The 21,010-nt window shown below is 42.6% G+C and overlaps 1 protein-coding gene across 5 annotated transcripts in view; it reads left to right on the forward strand.

Moving 5' to 3' along the window:
* The window catches only part of cib2 (calcium and integrin binding family member 2), a 239,377-nt gene that overhangs the window by 15,402 nt on the left and 202,965 nt on the right, over positions 1–21,010 (forward strand). For 2 of the 5 annotated variants that reach the window (XM_072553293.1, XM_072553292.1), the window contains exon 1: positions 17,395–17,816. The exons of 2 other annotated variants lie outside the window; for them this stretch is intronic. In XM_072553293.1, coding sequence (XP_072409394.1) covers positions 17,766–17,816 — 51 coding nt within the window. In that variant the 5' untranslated portion in view covers positions 17,395–17,765. Of the gene's footprint in view, positions 1–17,394; positions 17,817–21,010 lie in introns of those variants that run through there. One more of the 5 variants, XM_072553296.1, reaches the window with a different exon arrangement.

A 21,010-nucleotide genomic window follows, 5' to 3' on the forward strand; every position in this document is an offset into this window, starting at 1 on the left:
AAGAGGTCTCCATTAGGTAATCCGAATTTCCGATGCAGCTGTTCAAAAGACATCAGGACCCCTTCTTTAAATAGGTCCCCTAAACATGAGATACCCCTGGATCATCAGAGTTTAAAAGTGGCATCTGTAAACCCCGGTTGAAATCCCCATGCTTGCACTATCGGAGCATAGGGGGTGTTTTATGTGCATTGCCCTCATTTTGCCGCATTATATTCCAAGCCTTGATTGTGTTTAGTATTATAGGGTTTTTACAGTGATCCATAATGATTTTCCTCTTGTCTGAAAATAAAAGTTTAATTAGTGGGCATTTTACTTGAGAGGCCTCGATGTCCAACCAGATTGATTGCGGGTCAGACAAGACCCAATCAGCTATGTAACATAATAGGGAACTTAACCGATATTTCCTAAAATCTGGGAAGTCCAGTCCTCCCCTTGTCTGTGGAAGCTGTAGCTTCTTCAGCTTAATGAGGGGCCGTCTATGATTCCAGATAAAGGAACCTAACCGGTCATATAATTTACGTAATGCCAGCCTTGGCAGCATCACCAGAAGCATTCTCATAGGGTATAGGAGACAGGGCAGGACATTCATTTTAATTAGTGCTATTCTACCCAGCAAGGAAATTGGAAGGTCTCCCCATCGCTGGAGGTCCTGCCTTATCCTTTCCAGTAAATGCACAAAGTTAGCCTTGTATAACTGACCAAATACTGGGGTAATAAAAATGCCTAAATATAAGAAACCCTCCAGGGACCACCGAAAGGGAAAGTGTGATCCGTCCACTAAGTGGACACCTCACTTTAGGAAAGATGTGGAAGCTTTGGAGAGGGTGCAGAGAAGATTTACCAGGATGTTGCCTGGAATGGAGAATAGGTCGTACGAGGATAGGTTGAGAGTTCTCGGCCTTTTCTCGTTGGAACAGCGAAGGATGAGGGGTGACTTGATAGAGGTTTATAAGATGATCAGAGGAATAGATAGAGTAGACAGTCAGAAACCTTTCCCCCGGGTACAACAGAGTGTTACAAGGGGACATAAATTTAAGGTGAAGGGTGGAAGGTATAGGGGAGATGTCAGGGGTGGGTTCTTTACCCAGAGAGTGGTGGGGGCATGGAATGCGCTGCCCGTGGGAGTGGTAGAGTCAGAATCATTGGCGACCTTTAAGCGGCATTTGGATAGGTACATGGATAGGTGCTTAATCTAGGATAGAAGTTCGGCACAACATCGTGGGCCGAAGGGCCTGTTCTGTGCTGTATTGTTCTATGTTCTATTCTATAAGTGGGGTATCATAGCAAGGCCACCCATTGGCATAGCCTCCGATTTTGAGAAATTAATTTTATAGCCTGAGAATGCACTAAATGTATTAATAACTTGGATTAAGCGAGGCACGGACATCAGAGGATTACTGAGGAATAGAAGGACATCATCTGCATAAAGGGTAATTTTATGTTTACCTGTACCAATCCTCAGGGCCGTTATATTAGGATCAGCCTGTATAGCTTCTGCTAGTGGTTCAATTATTAGCGTAAATAACAATGGCGAGAGAGAACATCCCTGATGGCAGTCCCTATCCACACTGAAGCTATCCGAACCTAATCCATTGGTAACCACAACTGCTTTGGGATCACTATACAATGTTGAGACCCATTTGGTAAACACCTGTCCAACGCCAAACCTTTCCAATGTGTAAAACAAATATGACTATTCAACCCTATCGAATGCCTTTTCCGCGTCTAATGAGACTACTACTCCTGGTATCTTTACCTGATGACAGGCTTGAATCATATTCAAAACCCTTCTAATATTATTGGATGATCTACGGCCCTTAATAAACCCCGTCTGATCCTCCTTTATGATATGTGGCAATACCCTTTCTAGTCTCAATGCTAACGTTTTAGAAAGGATTTTAAAATCTACATTTATCAAGGATATTGGTCTGTATGACGCGCAATCTTCTGGGTCCTTTCCTTTTTTAAGGATAAGAGAGATATTTGCCTCTTTCAACGAAGGCGGGAGACAGCCCTGACTGTATGCGTAGTTATACATGTCCATAAGTGGACCAGCCAATATTTCTGTAAATTCTTTATAAAATTCAGCTTGAAAGCTATCTGGGCCAGATGCCTTACCGCTCTGAAGTTGCCTGATTGAGTCGAGTATTTCTTGGACTGTTAGGGGAGCATTTAAGACCGATACCTGTTCCGGAGTTAGTTCCGGAAAGGTCAAATTTTTTAAAAATGATTGCATCCTCCTAGTCCTGTCTTCACAATCCTGCAATTTATATAAATCAGAATAAAATTTTCTAAGGATTGCGTTAATCCTTTTATGATCATGAGTCAAAATACCCGTACTTTCCTTGATAGACGTAATAGTCTGAGGGGCCTTTATTTTCTTTGCAAGAAATGCTAAGGATCTACCCGGTTTGTCGCCAAATTCATATAACCTTTGTTTTGCAAGTAATATTTCCCTCTTAGCCGTTTGGGTAAGCGTAGTGTTTAGAGCTGTCCTAAGGGCCGTAATCCTTTGCAATTTAATAATAGAAGGTCTATCAGTGTATGCTGTTTCAGCTGCTTTTAAACGAGCTTCGAGCAGACGCTGTTGTTCTCCCTTTAATTTTTTCTGGGTCGCTGAGTATGAGATAATCAAACCTTGCGCGTAAACTTTGATGGTCTCCCACATCATTGATGGGTTGCTAGCCGTACCTGAATTAATTTCTAAAAAAGTTTTAAATTCTTGAGAGAAGTACTTTACAAATTTACTATCTTTCATCAGGAAGGGGCCCATACGCCAATGCCTAGGGGGATGTCCCATTGTTCCTCGCCTTGATTTCCATATATACAGCAGCGTGGTTGGAAATTGCTATACTACCTATTTTACAGGATGATATGGAATTTTTAAAAATCGAGGGGTCAAAAAAACATATCAATTCTGGTATGACATTTATGTGGGCGGCACTGCTGCCTCACAGCGCCAGAGACCCGGGTTCAATTCCCGCCTCAGGCGACTGACTGTGTGGAGTTTGCACATTCTCCCCTTGTCTGCTTCCATTATAAATTTAAAAGGATGTGCTGGGGGACAATTCAAATCTAAAATCCCATATTCCTCTCCATTTATAAGGGCTTTAATCAGAATATATCGTCCAGATTCGTCTTTTATCTGATTTAGGATTTTGAAAGGAAAATTCTTCCGAATAAGAATAACAACTCCCCTGATTTTTGAGCTAAAAGAAGAAAAAAAGGCCTGATCAAATCCACCCTGTCGTAATTTCAAGTGTTCTTTATCCAACAAGTGTGTCTTCTGTAGGAGAGCTATATCAACCCTTTCTTCCTTGAGATTTGATAATATTTTCTTCCTTTTGACTGGCGAATTATTTCCCTTGACATTCCAGGTGCACCACTTAACCGACTGATCAACCATAATCGTCCGGGCAAATCTGAGACCCCTTGGGAGGGGAAACCCTATCCAGAACATCTCGAGCATAGAACATATAAAATTCACAAAAATAAAGGCTCTCTAATACACTCACAACAGTATAATAAAAAACTATTTCTCAATAAAAAAAACATAAAACGTATTTAAATGGAGATTATCCCCCTTGTTCCCAGGGGGTATCACTTCCTTTCCAAAGGTCCATCGTATCCTCTCCCAACCAGTGCCCCACCCTTAACCCAGGTGCTCCTCAATAGGATGAGGAAAATTCAAATATACTACAGAGCTAGAGTTAACAGTGAGCACTCTATACCCACCACCCCCCCCAACCATACACCAACACCTGGATATATTTGGTAATGTTAATACCATGTATAAATATATATAACTATAAAATTACAACCTCAACAAGTAATAATTAAATATAATAATACAAAATAACAAGGGAAAACAACCCCACTCCGAGAGACAGAGGTAAAATAGAATAAGGTAACCACCTCCCCCCACCAACATTAACTAGACCCCTCGGCCTATATATATAGAATAATAAAAAAAACCAAAGGAGGGAGAAAATCGTTAAGTAGAGAACAAATAAATAAATCCCTTTCCCCACCCCCCATGATAATATTAAACAGTAAGGTAAAAAAACAGGGATATAAACCGGAGTGGGGGGAAGGCAAACCAACATCAATTATCTCTTACAATTTATCTAAGAGAGTTCAAGAATTCCTTAGCCTTTTCTGGTGATCCGAAGTTATACACAGATCCTTCATGGTTAAAGCATAGCGTTGTTGGGTAGCGTAAGGAGTACTGAATATTTAAGTCCCTTAAACACTTCTTCGCCTCATCGAATGCCTTCCTCTTTTGGACCAGAGCTGGGGAAAAGTCCTGGAATAACATGATCTTGGATCCTTTATAGATCATGGCTTAGGGATCTTTTCCAAGATTTCTAGAGGCTTCTAGGTGTATCTGCCTCTCCTTATAGCTCTGCAGCCGGAACAGGACCGAGCGGTGGTGCAGGTTCGAGCCGGGTCCGCGTATTGCGACCCGGTAGGCCCATTCTACCCTTACCTGGTCTGATCCAGCCTCCAGATTTAACAGCTGTGGAACCTTGTAAGCTGGCCTTCCTCTTCCTGTTCAGGAAGGCCCAGCAAACGAATATTTTTTCGACGACCTCGATTCTTGAGGTCGTCAATGTGGTTCTCTAAGGTCCGGACTCACTGTTCGAGAGTTCGAACCCGATCCACGGCCGATTGTGCTGTAGTTTCGGAGGTCACGGCCTTTATCTCCGCCCCTCCGACTCGGCGCTCGATTTCCTTAATGTCTCGGTTGTGCTTTTGCAGCGCGGCTGAGAGTGAATCCCATCGACTTCGGGATTCTTCAATAAAAGCGTCGATCTTCGCATCCAGTTTGGAGATGATTTCCACAAGGCTTGCCACTGTAGGTAAGTCCCCCGGGGCGGCTGTGGATGCCTCTGCTGCAGCTGGAGAGGGTGGGGGAGGGGTTCCTGCTTGCTGAGAGCTGCGGGCCCCCCTCCCTTTGGTCATTATTACTGAAGATTAAATTGTTTAAATTCAATACTAAATAACTAATTAAATTAAACAGCTATTTTAAATGATTTGGTGAGTGTGGTGGGAGTGGGTGACCCACTTTGCCCAAGTCTTGGGAGGAGCACTGTAGACTCAGACTTGCTGGGTCACCACCATCTTGGATCCCCGATCGGAGCAGATTAACAGCACCAATCAGGGAGACCCATCTGACAGATATAAGCAGGAGTGCCAGACATCCTGTTCACTGAGAATTGCCTCTGAGGGAGCTGGATCAGTGTCAAGGACTCCCCATGTGTCAATAAAGGGTGACTTGGTGATGGGATATCTGTGGAGTTATTTCAACCAACTTGTTAAAGAATAATGAAATGCTCTATCAAGCCAGATTTCATTTTGGGATCTCATTTCTCCAGTAAAAATATCAACAGGGGTCATGACACATCCCTTAACCTTCAATGTCTGTGAGAATATAAATCTAATCTATTGCAATCTTGCCTCATAATATGACCCCTTTATACACCAGAATCTACCTTTACATATAAATTGGACATTCAGGAGCAAAGTCTTGGGATAAATTGTTATGACTTACCTAATTCCAAAACCTGTTTTCCTAGCTCTAAACAGAAGGGCAATGAGACTGATTCTTCCTGTCAGCATCACAGTATGAAAAGCTTCACATTGTGTTTTAATACAGAGTTGTTAGGGACAGAGGGGCAGAGAGGTCAAAGAATCAGGAGAAATAAAACAAAATAAATCAAAAGCAATGCTGGTTTAAGGAGAAAACGTCTGACCCAAACGATTTATTGCAATCCTTTCAGGGTCTAGCCCAGCTGGCTGATGGAAGCAATGCTGTTGATCTTGACTTTCAGAATCCATTCAACAAAGTCCTTTGTGAAAGATGTATAGCCAAGGTGAAAGTTCATGGAATTAGAAAGAGACGTTGTAAATTGAGCAGTGCATTGCCTGGGCAATGTGATGAGCAGAGTTACTGTGAGTCGGAACAGCTGTGATGAGGCAAAATTTGCAAATAAGTCCTGTTTCTTTCTGCCAATGGTTGCAGAGAAAATAACGAGTTGTCTCCAGATGAAGGCAAATTAAATTATTAATCAGGTTTGCACAATGAAAGCTGTGCCCACACCTGGTCTGACTCAGGATTGTCTCAAGTGAGTGTTGTTTCTGGTCACTTGGCCCAAATGGAAAATGCATTGCGATGGTGAATGAGATACATTGCTCAGATACAACCAACCTCATTCTCTTACCCAATCCTGAGGCTCCATGGTCAATTCAATTCTCGATATGTCCATCAAATTCTAATTCCACTTGTGGATTTAGGAGAAACTTCTTTAACTCCTTGATCAATTTTTTTTCTGAAAATATGACCCTCCCACACCATGGTGAAGAGCTTTGGGACTTTTTTTTAATGCATGAGATGTTACTTAAATGTAAGTTGTTGTCGAGAGCAGTGAGACATGACACTCACAAAGGAGCAACTGAGGTGAGAAACAACCCAACACAAAAAGCTTAAATTTGAGGATTTTTGTGGTGATGTCAGGAGTAAAGCGTTTCTGACCTACACCAAGCACATCCAAGTGAGACTCATCTTAAACTACAGGTCAGTTTCAGCTGAAGTAAGTGCTGGGTGAAAGTGCTGCAGATTTCTTTTACTGTTAAACTGTGACTCAGTGAGGTAACATCCTCTAAAACATGTAGTGTTGAGTGTAGGCCATGGGTTACTGACTCCAGAGTGTTCTTTTATTAATTCACTTGTGGGATGTGAGCATTGCTGGCTTGGCCAGCATTTATTATCCCTCCCTAGTTACCCTTGAGAAGGTGGTGGTGAATTCCCTTCTTGAATCATTGGAGTGCAAAATTCAGACTCGCACTTGGTGCAGCATTAGAGTTATGCTGCACTGTCAGAGTTATTGGCTCTCAATTAAACTACTAAACTGAGCCCTTGTGTACCCTTTCAAGAAGATGAAAAGGATCTTACACTATGCTTTTAAGCCATGCTTTCTCACTGTGCATCCTGCACAATATTTATTTCTCAATTTATATCACTAGCACAGATTCCTGGATTCTGGGTAATAGACAATAGACAATAGGTGCAGGAGCTGGCCATTTGGCCCTTTGAGCCAGCACCACCATTCATTATGATCATGGCTGATCATCCACAATCAGTATCTTGTTCCTGCCTTATCCCCATAAACCTTGATTCCACTATCTTTAAGAGCTCTATCAATCTCTTTCTTGAAAGTATCCAGGGACTTCGTCTCCATTGCCTTCTGGGGCAAAGCATTCCATATATCCACCACTCTCTGGGTGAAGATGTTTCTCCTCAGCTCTGTTCTAAGTGGCCTACCCCTTATTTTTAAACTGTGTCCTCTGGTTCTCAACTCACCCATCAGTGGAAACATGCTTCCTGCCTTCAGAGTGTCCAATCCTTTAATAATCTAATCCATCTCAATCAGATCCCCTCTCATCCTTCTAAACTCAAGTGTATACAAGCCCAGTCGCTCCAATCTTTCAACATATGATAGTCCCACCATTCTGGGAATTGACCTTGTGAACCTACGCTGCACTCCCTCAATAGCCAGAATGTCTTTCCTCAAATTTGGAGACCAAAACTGCACACAGTACTCTAGGTGTGGTCTCACCAGGCCCTGTACAGATACAGGAGGAGCTCTTTGCTCCTATACTCAATTCTGAAAATGTGTTGCTGGAAAAGCGCAGCAGGTCAGGCAGCATCCAAAGAGCAGGAGAATCGACGTTTCCTGATTCCTGAAGAAGGGCTCATGCCCGAAATGTCGATTCTCCTGCTCCTTGGATGCTGCCTGATCTGCTGCGCTTTTCCAGCAACACATTTTCAGCTCTGACCTCCAGCATCTGCAGTCCTCACTTTCTCCTATACTCAATTCCTGTTGTTATGAAGGCCAGCATGCCATTAGCTTTCTTCACTGCCTGATGTACCTGCATGCTTGCTTTCAATGACTCATGTACAAGAACACCTAGATCTCATACTTCCCCTTTACCTAGCTTGACTCCATTTAGATAGAAATCTGCCTTCCTGTTCTTGCCACCAAAGTGGATAACCAACATTTATCCACATTAAACTGCATTGCCATGCATCAGTCCACTCACCTAGCCTGTCCAAGTTACCCTGTATTCTCATAACATCCTCCTCACATTTCATCCTGCCACCCAGCTTTGTGTCATCAGCAAATTTGCTAATATTACTTTTAATACCTTCATCTATATCATTAATGTATATTGTAAACAGCTGTGGTCCCAGCACCGAACCTTGAGGTACCCCACTGGTCACCGCCTGCCATTCCGAAAGGGACCTGTTTATCACTACTCTTTGTTTCCTGTCAGCCAGCCAATTTTCAGTCCAAGTCAGTATTTTGCCCCCAATATCATGTGCCCTAATTGAGCTCACTAATCTCCTCTGTGGGACTTTATCAAAGGCTTTCTGAAAGTCCAGGTACATTACATCCACTGGCTCTCCCTTGTCCATCTTCATAGTTACATCCTCAAAAACTTGCAGAAGATTAGTCAAGCATGATTTCCCCTTCGTAAATCCATGCTGACTCTGACCTATCCTGTTACTGCTATCCAAATGAGTTGTATAATTTCATCTTTTATAATTGACTCCAGCATCTTTCCCACCACTAACCAGTCTATAATTCCCTGTTTTCTCTTTCCCTCCCTTCTTGAAAAGTGGGACAACATTAGTCACCCTCCAATCTGCAGGAACTGATCCTGAATCTATAGAACATTGGAAAATGATCACCAATGCATCCACAATTTCTAGAGCCACCTCCTTCAGTACCCTGGGATGCAGACCATCACCTCCCAGGGCTTATCAGCCTTCAGACCTAACAGTCCATCCAATACCATTTCCTGCCTAATATAAATTTCCTTCAGTTCATCCATTACCCTAGGTCCTTCAGCCACTATTACATCTGGGAGATTGCTTGTGTCTTCCCCAGTAAAGACAGATCCAAAGTACCTATTCAACTCTTCTGCCATTTCCTTGTTCTCCATAATAAATTCACCCATTTCTGTCTTCAAGGGCCCAATTTTAGTCTTAATCATTTTTTTTTCTTTTCATGTACCTAAAAAAAGCTTTTACTATGCTTTTTTATATTTTTGCCAGTTTGCCTTTGTACCTCATTTTTTTCTTCATGTATTGCTCTTTTAGTGATCCTCTGTTGTTCTTTAAAAGTTTCCCAGTCCTCCGGCTTCCTGCTCATCTTTTCTATGTTATACTTCTCTTTTATCTTTATACAGTCCTTAACTTCCCTCATCAGCCACGGCCACCTCTGCCTCCCCTTAGGATCTTTCTTCCTCTTTGGAATGAACTGATTCTGCATCTTCTGCATTATATCCAGAAATACCTGCCATTGTTGTTCCACTGCCATCCCTGCTAGGGTATTGAGCCTCGAACTTTGGCCAGCTCCTCCCTCATGGCTCCATAGTTCACTTTGTTTACCTGCAATACTGACACTTCTGATTCTCCCTTCTCCTCTCAAATTGCAGATTAAAACGTATCATATTATGGTCACTACCTCCTAATGGCTCCTTTACTTCAAGGTCCCTGATCAAATCGGGTTCGTTGCACAACACCAGATCCAGAATTGCCTTCTCCCTGTTAGGCTTCAGTACAAGCAGTTCTAAGAAGCCATCTTGGAGGCACTTCACAAACTCCCTTTCTTGGAGTCCGGTACCATCCTGATCCTCCCAGTCTACCTGCATGTTGGAATCCCCCATAACAACTGTAATAATACCTTTGCAACAGGCCAATTTCAACTTCTTATTCAACTTACACCCTACATTCAGACTCCTGTTTGGGGCCCTGTAGATAACTCCCATTAGTGCCTTTCTACCCTTAGAATTTCTCAGCTTTATCCATACTGACTCTACGTCTCCTGATTCTATGCCCCCCCAGCAAGGGACTGAATATCATTCCTCACCAACAGGGCCACCCCACCCCCACTGCCCATCAGTCTGTCCTTTCGATAGCACATATAGCCTTGAATATTCATTTCCCAGGCCCTGTCCACTTAAAGCCACGTCTCAGTTATCCCCACAACATTGTACCTGCCAATTTCCAGCTGCGACTCAAGCTCATCCACCATATTTCTTCTGCTTCGTGCATTCATATATAATATTTTTAAATTGTTACTCCCCTCACCCTTCCTATCAATCCCTATTTCACTTGACCATACTGTATGATTCCTTCTTGAGTTTTCTGCTCCGTTCATTCTGTTGTCTTTCTTAACTTCACTTATTCACTTTCCCTTTAACTTTCTTCTTAAATTTCCAGTTTGTCCCTCCCCCCCCACTATTTAGTTTAAATAGAGCTGTGTTGCGGTGGCAAACCTGTCTGCCAGAATGCTGGTCCCCCACCTATTAAGGTGCAACCCATCCCTCTTGTATAATTTATCCTTACTGCAAAACATACCCCAGTGATCCAAGAATTTAAATCCTTGCTTCCTGCACCAGTTCCTCAGCCACACATTCAAGTCCATTTTCTCCCTGTTCCTGCCCTCTCCAGCCAGAGGAACTGGAAGCAAACTGGAGATAATCACCTTGGAAGTCTTGCTTTTCAGCCTTCTTCCAAGTTCTCTGAAGGCCCGCTGTAGAATGTCTCTTCTCTTCTTCCCAATGTCATTTGTGCCGAAGTGCACCACCACCTCTGGCTCTTCACCTTCGCCCTTGAGGATTCCCTACACTCTGTCAGTGACGTCCTGGATCCTGGCACCAGGAAGACAACACACTATCCTCAAATCCTGCCTGTTGCTGCAGAAACCCCTTTCAGTCCCACTCACTATGGAGTCCCCTATTACCACGGCTCTGCATGATGTCTAACTCCTTGGATCTGCCTCCATACCAATTTTCGATTGGCAGACCTGTCCACCTCTCGGACCGGCAGTGTCGTCTGTCTCGACAGTTTCCAAGAGATTCAACCTGATCATGAGGGGTACTTCCCCGGGGGTTTCTTGAATCATCCCTTCCTTCCTCATCTTCATCTCCCTTCTCTTTTCTGGTATGCTCGGTAATCTAAGATGGAGGACGTGAAAAAAATCTGGCTGTTACAGCTGTTCCTTTTTTGAGGTATTTTAGGTGTTGGAGGTGATTTCCTCCAATTCCAGGAGAAGCAATTACTGCTTTATATGGTGTTGCAGTGTTTTGAAACTTTGGACAAAAAAATGGTCTGTGAAAGAGAGAAAGAAACCCACACTGATAACTGACATGGCAGTGAATCTGTGCAGCTTGAATTCATGGGTCTCTGGACTTTGGAGTGCATTTAGGAAAACTTCACAAACAGTGAAATCAACAACTGATCTTGGAGGAACTTGTGTGGGAGAGATCACAGCACAGGAACAGATAGTTTTTAAGTGTAGCCTTGCTGTACATCTACAATAGTGAGTAGAGTGGGTTCTTTTTTGATTATATTTTTTATTGAGCTCTGTCTCTTGATTACATTTTAGAAATTTAAGCAATGAGTATTAGGTTAGCCTGGAGCAGTGTTTTGCTTTAGAACAATAAGACAGGCTATTTTTTGGGTCTGTAGATTGTGAAAGAGCAAAGATGGTCTTTAGTAGAGTGATACACTCATCTTGTCGAATGTGGGAGTTTAAGGAGAGTTTACATGTTCCTGAGGATTATGTCTGAAGGAAATGTCCTTGGTTGCAAATCCTAAGAGATCGAATGGATTGGTTGGATTGACAGTTAAAGGCAATGAAGAATTTACAAGAGTAAGGGGGTGTGATGGATGGCAGTTATGGGAAAGGAGAAAAGCTGCAGATACAGTCAGATAGATGGGTTAACTCCAGGAAAGGTAGGAGAGGTAGGCAGGTAGTGCAGGAGTCTTCTGTGGCTATCCCTATTTCAAACATGATGCTGTTTTGGAAAATATAGGGGGTGATAGATTCTATGGGGAATGTAGCATGAACAGCCAAGTTTCTGGCATCAAGACAGGCTCTAATGTAGTGAGGGGTACGTTGGGTTCCAAGCGATCAATTGTGTTAGGAGACTCTAGTCAGAGACACAGACAGACATTTCTATGGCCAGCAGTGAAAAATCAGAATGGTGTGTTGCCTTCCTGGTGACAGGATCAAGGATGTCTCAGAGAAGGTGCAGAATGTTCTAAAGGGGGAGAAGGACCAGCAGGCGGTCACTGTACACATTGGAACTAATGACATAGGAAGGGAAAAGGATGAGATTCTAAAGGGAGAATGTAGAAAGTTAGGCATGAAATTAAAAAGGAGGTTCTTGGCAGTGGTAATACCTGGATTACTCCCAGTGCTACAAACTAATGTGGGTAGGAATAGGAGGATAGAGCAGATGAATGTGTGGCTGAGGAGCTGGTGCAGGGAGAAGGATTCATATTTTTGGATCATTGGTATCTCTTCTGGGGTAAAAGTGACCTGTACAAGAAGGATGGATTGCACCTGAATTGGAAGGGGACTAATATATTGGCAGGGAGATTTGCAAGAGCTGTTCAGTAGGGTTTAACCTGGTAAGTTGAGGTGTGGGACCCAGGGAGATAGTGAGGAAACAGATCAATCTGAGACTGGTACAGTTGGGAAAGGCAGCGAGTCAAACAGTCAGGGCAGGAAGGAACAAAGCAGAGAACAACGCAGGACTAATAAAGTAAACTGCATTTACTTCAATGCAAGAGGCCCAAAAGGAAAGGCAGATGAACTCAGGGCATGGTTCAGAACCTGGGACTGGGATATCATAGCAATTACAGAAACGTGGCTCAGGGATGGACAGGACTGGCAGCTTAATGTTCCAGGATACAAATGCAATAGGAGGATAGAAAGGAGGGGAGGGAGAGTGGCGTTTTTGATAAGGGATAGCATTACAACTGTGCCTAGGGAGGATATTCTTGAATACATCCAGGGAAGTTATTTAGGTGGAACTGATAAATAGGAAAGGGCTGATGACTTTATTGGGATTGTATTATAGATCCCCGATAGTCAGAGGAAAATCAAAAAACAAATTTGTAAGGAGCTTTCAGTTATCTATAAGAATAATAGGGTGATTATGGTCAGGGATTTTAACTTTCCAAACATAGACTGGGACTGCCATAGTGTTAAAGATTTAAATAGAGAGGAATTTGTTAAGCGTGTACAAGAAAATTTTCTGATTCAATATGTGGATGTACCTACTAGAGAACATGCAAAACTTGACCTACTCTTGGGAAAGGTGACTGAGGTGTCGGTGGGAGAGCACTTTGGGGCCAGCGACCATAATTCTATGAGTTTCAAAATAGTGATGGAAAAGGATAGACCAGACCTAAAAGTTGAAGTTGGAGGAAGGCTAAATTTGATGGTATTAGGCAAGAGCTTTCAAAAGCTGATTTGGGAGGGAGGGGGGGGGGGGGGGGCGATGTTCGCAGGTAAAGGGATGGTGTAAAATGGGAAACCTTCAAAAATGAGATAATGAGAGTCCAGCTATAGTATACTCCAGTTAGGGTGAAAGGAAAGGCTGGTAGGTGTAGAGAATGCTGGATGACTAGAGAAATTGAAGTTTTGGTTAAGAAAATAAAGGAAGCATATAGACAGGAGAGATTGAGTGAATCCTTAGAGTTTAAAGGCAGTAGGAATGTATTTAAGAGGGCAAAAAGCGGACATGAGATAGCTTTGACAAATCAGACTACAGAGAATCCAAAGGGAATTTATAAATATATTAAGGACAAAAGGGTAACCATGGAGAGCATAGGGCCCCATAAAGATCAGCAAGGGGGCGTTTGTGTGGAGTCGCAGGAGATGGGGTGATACTAAACAAGTATTTTGCATCAGTGTTTACTGTGGAGGAGGACATGGAAGATATAGAATGTATGGAAATAGATGGTGACACCTTGGAAAATGTCCATATTACAGAGGAGGAAGTGCTGGATGTCTTCAAATGCATAAAAGTGAATAAATCCCCAGAACCTGATCAGGCGTACCCTAGAACTGTGTGGGAAGCTAGGGAAGTGGTTGTGGGACCCCTTGCTGAGATATTTGTATCATCGATAATCACAGGTGAGGTGACGGAAGACTGGAGGTTGGCTAAAGTGGTGCCACTGTTTAAGAAAGGTGGTAAGGACAAGGTAGAGAACTATAGTTTGGGGAGCCTGACGTCGGTGGTGGGCAAGTTGTTGGAGGGAATCCTGAGGGACAGGATTTACATGTATTTGGAAAGGCAAGGACAGATTAGGGATAGTCAGCATGGCTTTGTGTGTGGGAAATCATGTCTCACAAACTTGATTGCATTTTGATGAGGGCAGAGCAGTGGACCCGATCTGTATTGACTTCAGTAAGGCGTTTGACAAGATTTCTCATGGTAGATTAGTGAGCAAGGTTATATCTCGTTGATTACAGGGAGAAATAGCCATTTGGATACAGAAGTGGCTTGACGGTAGAAGACAGAGGGTGGTGGTGGAGGGTTGCTTTTCAGACTGGAGGCCTTTGACCAGTGGAGTGCCACAAGGATCGGTGCTGGATCCACTACTTTTTGTCATTTATATAAATAATTTGGATGTGAACATAGGAAGTACAGTTAGTAAGTTTGCAGACTACATCAAAATTGGAGGTGTAGTGGACAGCGAAGAAGGTTGCCTCAGATTACAACGGGAGCTTGATCAAATGGGCCAATGGGCTGAGGAGTGGCAGATGGAGTTTAATTTAGACAAATGCGAGGTGCTGCATTTTGGACTTACACACTTAGTGGTAAGGTCCTAGGGAGTGTTGCTGAACAAACAGACCTTGGAGTGCAGGTTCATAGCTCCTTGAAAGTAGAGTCGTAGGTAAATAGGTTAGTGGAGATGGTATTTGGTATGCTTTCCTTTATTGGTCAAAGTATTGAGTATAGGAGTTGGGAGGTCATGTTTCGGCTGTAAGTCATGTTACAGGACATTGGTTAGGCCACTTTTGGAATATTGCGTGCAATTCTGGTCTTCCTATCAGAAGTATGTTGTGAAACTTGAAAAGGTTCAGAAAAGATTTACAATGATCTTGCCAGAGTTGGAGGATTTGAGCTATAGGGAGAGGTTGAATAGACTAGGGGTGTTTTCCCTGGAGTGTCGGAGGCCGAGGGGTGACATTATAGAGGTTTATAAAATCATGAGGGACATGGATAGGATAAATAGACAAAGTCTTTTCCCTGGTGTGAGGGAATCCAGAACTAGAGGGTATAGGGTTTGGGTGAGAGGTGAAAGACATAAAAGGGATCTAAGGGGCAACTTCTTCACGCAGAGGATGGTGCGTGTATGGAATGAACTGCCAGAGGAAGTAGTGGAGTCTGATACAATTACAGCATTTAAAAGGCATCTGGATGGGTATATGAATAGGAAGAGTTTGTAGGGACATGGGCCAAATGCTGGCAAATGGGACTAGATTAGGTAAGGATCTCAGGTTGGCATGGATGAGTTGGACCGAAGGGTCTGTTTCCATGCTGTTCATCTCTATGACTCTATTTAATGGCTGTGGGAGCTTGCTATACAGGAGGATTGGCAAAATAAGTTTAATTTAGATAAATGTGAGGTGCTGCAATTTGGAAAAGCAAATCTTAGTAGAACTTATACATTTAGTGGTAAGTTCCTAGAATGTGTTGATTTGATGCTCAGATACCAAAACTTCAAAGTACTTAATTGGCTAAGAACGTCCCGAAGTGATGGATGGTATCATGGAAATGCTAGTCTTTCTTTATTTGGACCAAGATTGCTCATGTCTCAGAGTTTCAGCATTCCATATCCTCTGCAGGAGGTTGTGTGCAGATCCTGCCACACATACTGTCTCCAGCAGAGGTCACTAGTGAGTGATCAGGAGCAAGAGTCTGGTTGATAATTCTCCTCATTTGGCTGAGAGCACTTACAGCAAACTGTCGCTTCTTCAAATCAAACAGACTTATTGTTCATTGGCTTCATTTTATTAAATAGATAGTTCTGTACAATAGATTTTCAACATTTTCATAAAAGTGAAGAAAGCCAACACAGTTATTGTGGAACTGAAGAAGAGTCATTGGACCTGAAATGTTAATTCTGATTTCTTTCCATTGATGTTGCCAGACCTGCTGAATTTCACCAGCAATTTCTGGTTTTTTGTTTAAGATTTCCAGCATCCACAGTTATTTGGTTTTATTTGGTTGCCATTATTATAGATGTACACAAATAAAAAACTCCAAGAATGGGATTCCTGATTCTTCATTTGTTTTACATTAACAGAAAAAATAGGAGCAGGAGTAGGCCATTTGACCCCTCAAGCCTGCTTGCTGTTTTAATTAATCCATATTCCCATTTAGCTCCAATAATCTCCACACCCCCCCCCAAAGAAGAATCTATGCAGAATAAGTCTCTAGTTGCCTCCTGCTTGTCTTTTCAGTTTACATTTTCAGCTCTGCAATCCTCTAATTTAAGCCTTTCTTGAATCCTTGATTTTCATCACTCCAGTGTTGACTATGCTGTTAGTTGCCTCGGCCCCAGGCTCTGAACTTCCCTCCTCACACCTCTCAAGCATTTTTCACTCTCCTCTCTTTTTTTGATATGTGCATCTTTGACCCAACAACAAAACTATTTTAATTTATATAGCACTTTGATGTAGTAAAACACCACAAAGCATTCCAAAGCAGTATTATCAAATTAAAAACTTGTCACTGAGCCACATGAGGTGACATGAGCTCAGCCAACCAAAAGCATGATCCAAGGATAAGTTTTCAAGAGAGCCCTTGTAAGGAGACAGGTGAGGTCAGAAGGGGAAAGAGGAAATTCCAGAATGAAGGTACGGATGCTGGACAGATAAGAATGGGTTGCTCTAGAGGCTGAAATCAGAGAAATGGCACAAATATCTCAACGGGATTGTGGGACTGGAGGAGGTGACAGAAATTGGAAGGCCATGTGAAAAAAAGAACGAGAATTTCAAACTGGAAGTATTGTAGGATCAAGAGCTATAGTAGTTAGTGAACACAGGGGTGAGGAGTGAGTGACATTTCAGGCCCGGGTGATGGAGTTTTGGATGACATCCACAACATGGAAGGAAGAAAGTTAATAATCTAGTCTAGAGAGGCACATCCGAAGATAACATGGGCATGAATGAGGCCTTCAGCAGCCCATGAGTTGAAATTGGACAACGTTACATGAATCTTAGAGATGCTTTGGTAATCAGCTCATCTTCAGTGATTCCTCCTGCCAAAGACAGAGATGTTCCTCAAAAATGTATGTAAAGTTCAATGCCTTATCAAAAAGAGGGCACAGCTGATGATGCAGCCTCCCCCCAGAGCTTGCATTCACTAAAATGGAGAACGCAACAATAAAAATTGCATTGGTTTCATACTACAATGCACGCTGTTGGAAAATTAGAACAGGCAATATCTTGGGAGTCCCAGTTGAAGAGAAAGCGCCCCCTGGTGCTCTCCACCCTCTCTGCAGGAAAGCCGGAGCAAAGCTTCGGAGGAGCTGTTCCTGTGTCTCGGTGCTGAAACAGGCAGAAGGAGTGGGAATTTGGGGGAAAAAAAGCACAAGAAAACCTGGCACCCAAACAAAAAGAGAAAAATGTGACCCTTTCCTTCTTAGCCCAGGGCTGGCGTCAGCGGTTGAGCCTTCACAACTTGGACCAGACAGCGAGAAGATTTGTTTTGTAAAGAAACTGCACACATCCACCGTTTGATGGTCACCGCTTGTGGAATTTAATGCGGGCTTGGCAATCTCATGCGTGGGATCGCACCGTGTAAATGCCTTAAATGCCCATAGTAGGGGCGCCCGGGACTGCCAATGTGATGCATCTAAACAAGAGGAATATCAGTGCTTTACGATGGGTAATAAGCAGACGATATTTACTGATGAACAACTAGACGCCTATCAGGTAAGTGGGCGAGAGGGCTGGAGTGTGGGCAGGGTTGACCCGTGTGGGGGTAAATGTCACTCTAGCTCTTACTGAAACTGCCCCAACCCCACCCCAACAGTGTTAGTAACCAGAGAAAAGCTTTTCTTAAAACAAACCGGAGACCGACGCATCCCTGTTCATTTGCAGCCAAAACATTTCCTCTCCAAATAGCGAGTGTTGTGTCAGATGTGAATGTTCTTGACTCTCCATCATCACAGGATTTACTCGTTTCTTTCTTTCGTCCTCAAGCCAGAAAACAATACACAACTTGAAATTCATCACTTTCACAAAAAGTTGAAAGCCAGAGAGCTTCAAAATGGTGTGAATTGAATGTAAACTTTCCCTGCTCCAAGCATGTTTTTAACGTGTTTGTGATTTTAAAAAAACTCCCAATTTCAACGCCGATAAACAGAAATGCTTTTCTCTGTCTCTCTGATTACGGTATCCTCAAAAATCGCCTACCCTCCCCCAACTGAGCAAATCTGAGCGGCAAAGCAACGGGGTCTTCAATCGAACCTGGGGCTGATTTATTTTTTTGGAGAGATTGTATTAGCTAAGACAGAGAATTGGTTTGGCACCAGGGACAAGACACATTGAAACTTGGTGTTAACATTGAAAGCCAAATGAAGCCGAGTTCTATGATTGCAGTGTGGAAGGTTGTGTCTGTAAATCGTCTCGAGACAAAGCTGCATTGAGCCGCATCCCTCTCCTGCCAGGGGGGGACATTTCGCCTCACTAATGCCTGGTACAAACAACCAGCTCCAGACAGACCCCTTCACCCTCATCTCTCAGCCCTGCCTTAGAGGCACGGGGGTGAAGGGAAGAAACAATCTCATTCACGATAAAGAAGGCATGAATGAGCTTAATACACCCCTTAGTACAAACAGATGATATTGCAAGGGACTGGTGACCCGTGTATCAGCAGCAGCTAGCTAATAGCTGCAAAACTCTGATTGAACGTGATTAGTAATGCTGCAAAATGTAATATTGCAGGCATGCAGTGAAATGGGATGTCAGCAAATCCCCATCAGTTACTTGCACATGATCCATGAGCCATTAACCAAGATAGTCCTGAAACTCCTCTCAGGGCGATAGCAAATCAGCTTCAGCGTCCACCGTGTATCCTGCAGTCGGTTTCACATGGTGTGGCGGTAGCTGTGTTCTCAGTTCACAGTCCTCTCCCACTCTCCTCGCCATCTCTAAGCTAAAAGAATGGCGTTCAATTCTCAATCCATAGCCTCCAGGGCAGTTGGTGAGAGAAATGTCAACTTTTGGATGGGGCAGTTAAATCAACTTTTCCTCTGGGGTGGCTGTAAAAGTTGCTAAGGTGCTCTCCCCAAGATAAGCAGGGAATTTCTGTCCAACTCCCCAATGATTCCTAACCCAACGTTTACCCCTAATTCAACACCACCAGAATAGATTCTGTTTGTTATCAAGTAACTCTGTGGGATCTTGCTGTGGGAAAAATTGGCTACATTGCAGTGGTGTCTGTACTTCAAAGCATATTTTATTAGCTGTAAAACACCTTAAAACATACCAAGGTGAGAATATATAAATGCAAGGTTTTTTTTTTATTTTTTCAGTTGCATTCTTAAGCATCCAGACCTGCTTAGTTTTAGTGAAGAACTATTACAAGAACATTAAATGGCTCTTTAAATCAAATGCTAAGTTCTAACAGTTATGTGACTTCAGTATAAAAATTAGGTTGTGTCTCCTGATTATTATTCCATATCACTTACAGCAAAAGATTTACAAGATCCTGTAAGTCATCTTGCACCCTGCCGTGGACATTAAATAATCAAAACAAGATAATGTTTCAGGGTGGAAAAGTGCTAACGTAGAAGATATAGCTCTCAGTGTCAATGTTCATCTTTAATCATATCATGGTGGAATATTTACAACACAAAAGGGAACCTTCAGGCCATTGAGTCAGCATGAGAATGCCACAAGCTCCATTCAGCTCTTCCTGTTGACCTGCCTTTACACCTCAGTTTCACTGATCGAATGCCCTTTTAAAAATCACAGTTAAATCTGCTTCAACCACACTTTCAAGCAGTGCATTCCCACCATTCATCACATAAAGAAAAGTTTCCTCAGGCCACCTCTGCTTCTTTTGCCAAATTCTTTAAATCTGTGTCCTCTGATTCTTGTTCCCCCCATCAATGGAAATCAGATCAATTGACCCCTCACCCTGAATACTTCTATCGTCAAGGGTTTCTAATTTACTCTGCTTAATGTTTTCTGCATTCACTTTAATTCCTTCGGATCTTTGCTAAAGTGTTGTGTCCAAAACTGGACACCATAATCCAATTGAGGGGGAGCTAGTGACATACTGTCCTTGCTCTTATACTGTAATCCCCTATTGATAAGTACCAGGATGCTGTGTATTTTATTAATCATTCTCTCAAATTGTCCTGCCACTTTCAATGATTAATGTAATCTACATCCAGTTCCTCTTCTGTCTGCATCCTTTTACAGTTATACCCTTTGTTTATATCATCTCTCTGAATTTTTCCCATCAAAATGAATCACATCACACTTTTCTGCATTAAATTCCAACTGTCACTTGTTTGCCTATTCCACCAATCTATGTCCTCTTAATGTTTATTACTCTGCTTCTCACATTGCAAATTTTATATTGTCTGAATATTTTAAAATTATGCTTTGCACATTCAAGTCATATACTCATTACTTATATTATTCTATGGCAGGAGGCCATTATGCCCATGTGGTCAACAATGATCCAATTAATCAAGTCCCATTTTCCAGCTCTCAGTCCATAGCTGTGGAGGCTATGACAACACAAGTGGATAACTAAATACTAGTTAAAGTTACAAGAGTTTCTGATACATCCACTCTTTCAGGTTTCCAGACACCCACCATTCTTGGTGAAATTAATTCTCCTTAACTTTCCTCTTAACCTTACTTCTTTCCTTAAATCCAAGCCTATGTTTAAATCTATCAAGTGTAAGTCATTGATCAAGCCAAGCAGTGGTTCTAATGTTGATCCCTGGGGAAGTCCACAATAAACTTTCCTCCAGTCTGAAAAACAATAACTGTCTGTTTCCTGTCATGCAGTCAACTTCAGATCATGTTGTTATTTTATTCCACAGGCTCAAATTTGCCCCATATCAAAGCTATTTTGGAGATCCATGTACACCACATCTATTGAA

Source organism: Chiloscyllium punctatum, chromosome 33, assembly GCF_047496795.1.
Source record: "Chiloscyllium punctatum isolate Juve2018m chromosome 33, sChiPun1.3, whole genome shotgun sequence".
Lineage (NCBI taxonomy): Eukaryota > Metazoa > Chordata > Chondrichthyes > Orectolobiformes > Hemiscylliidae > Chiloscyllium > Chiloscyllium punctatum.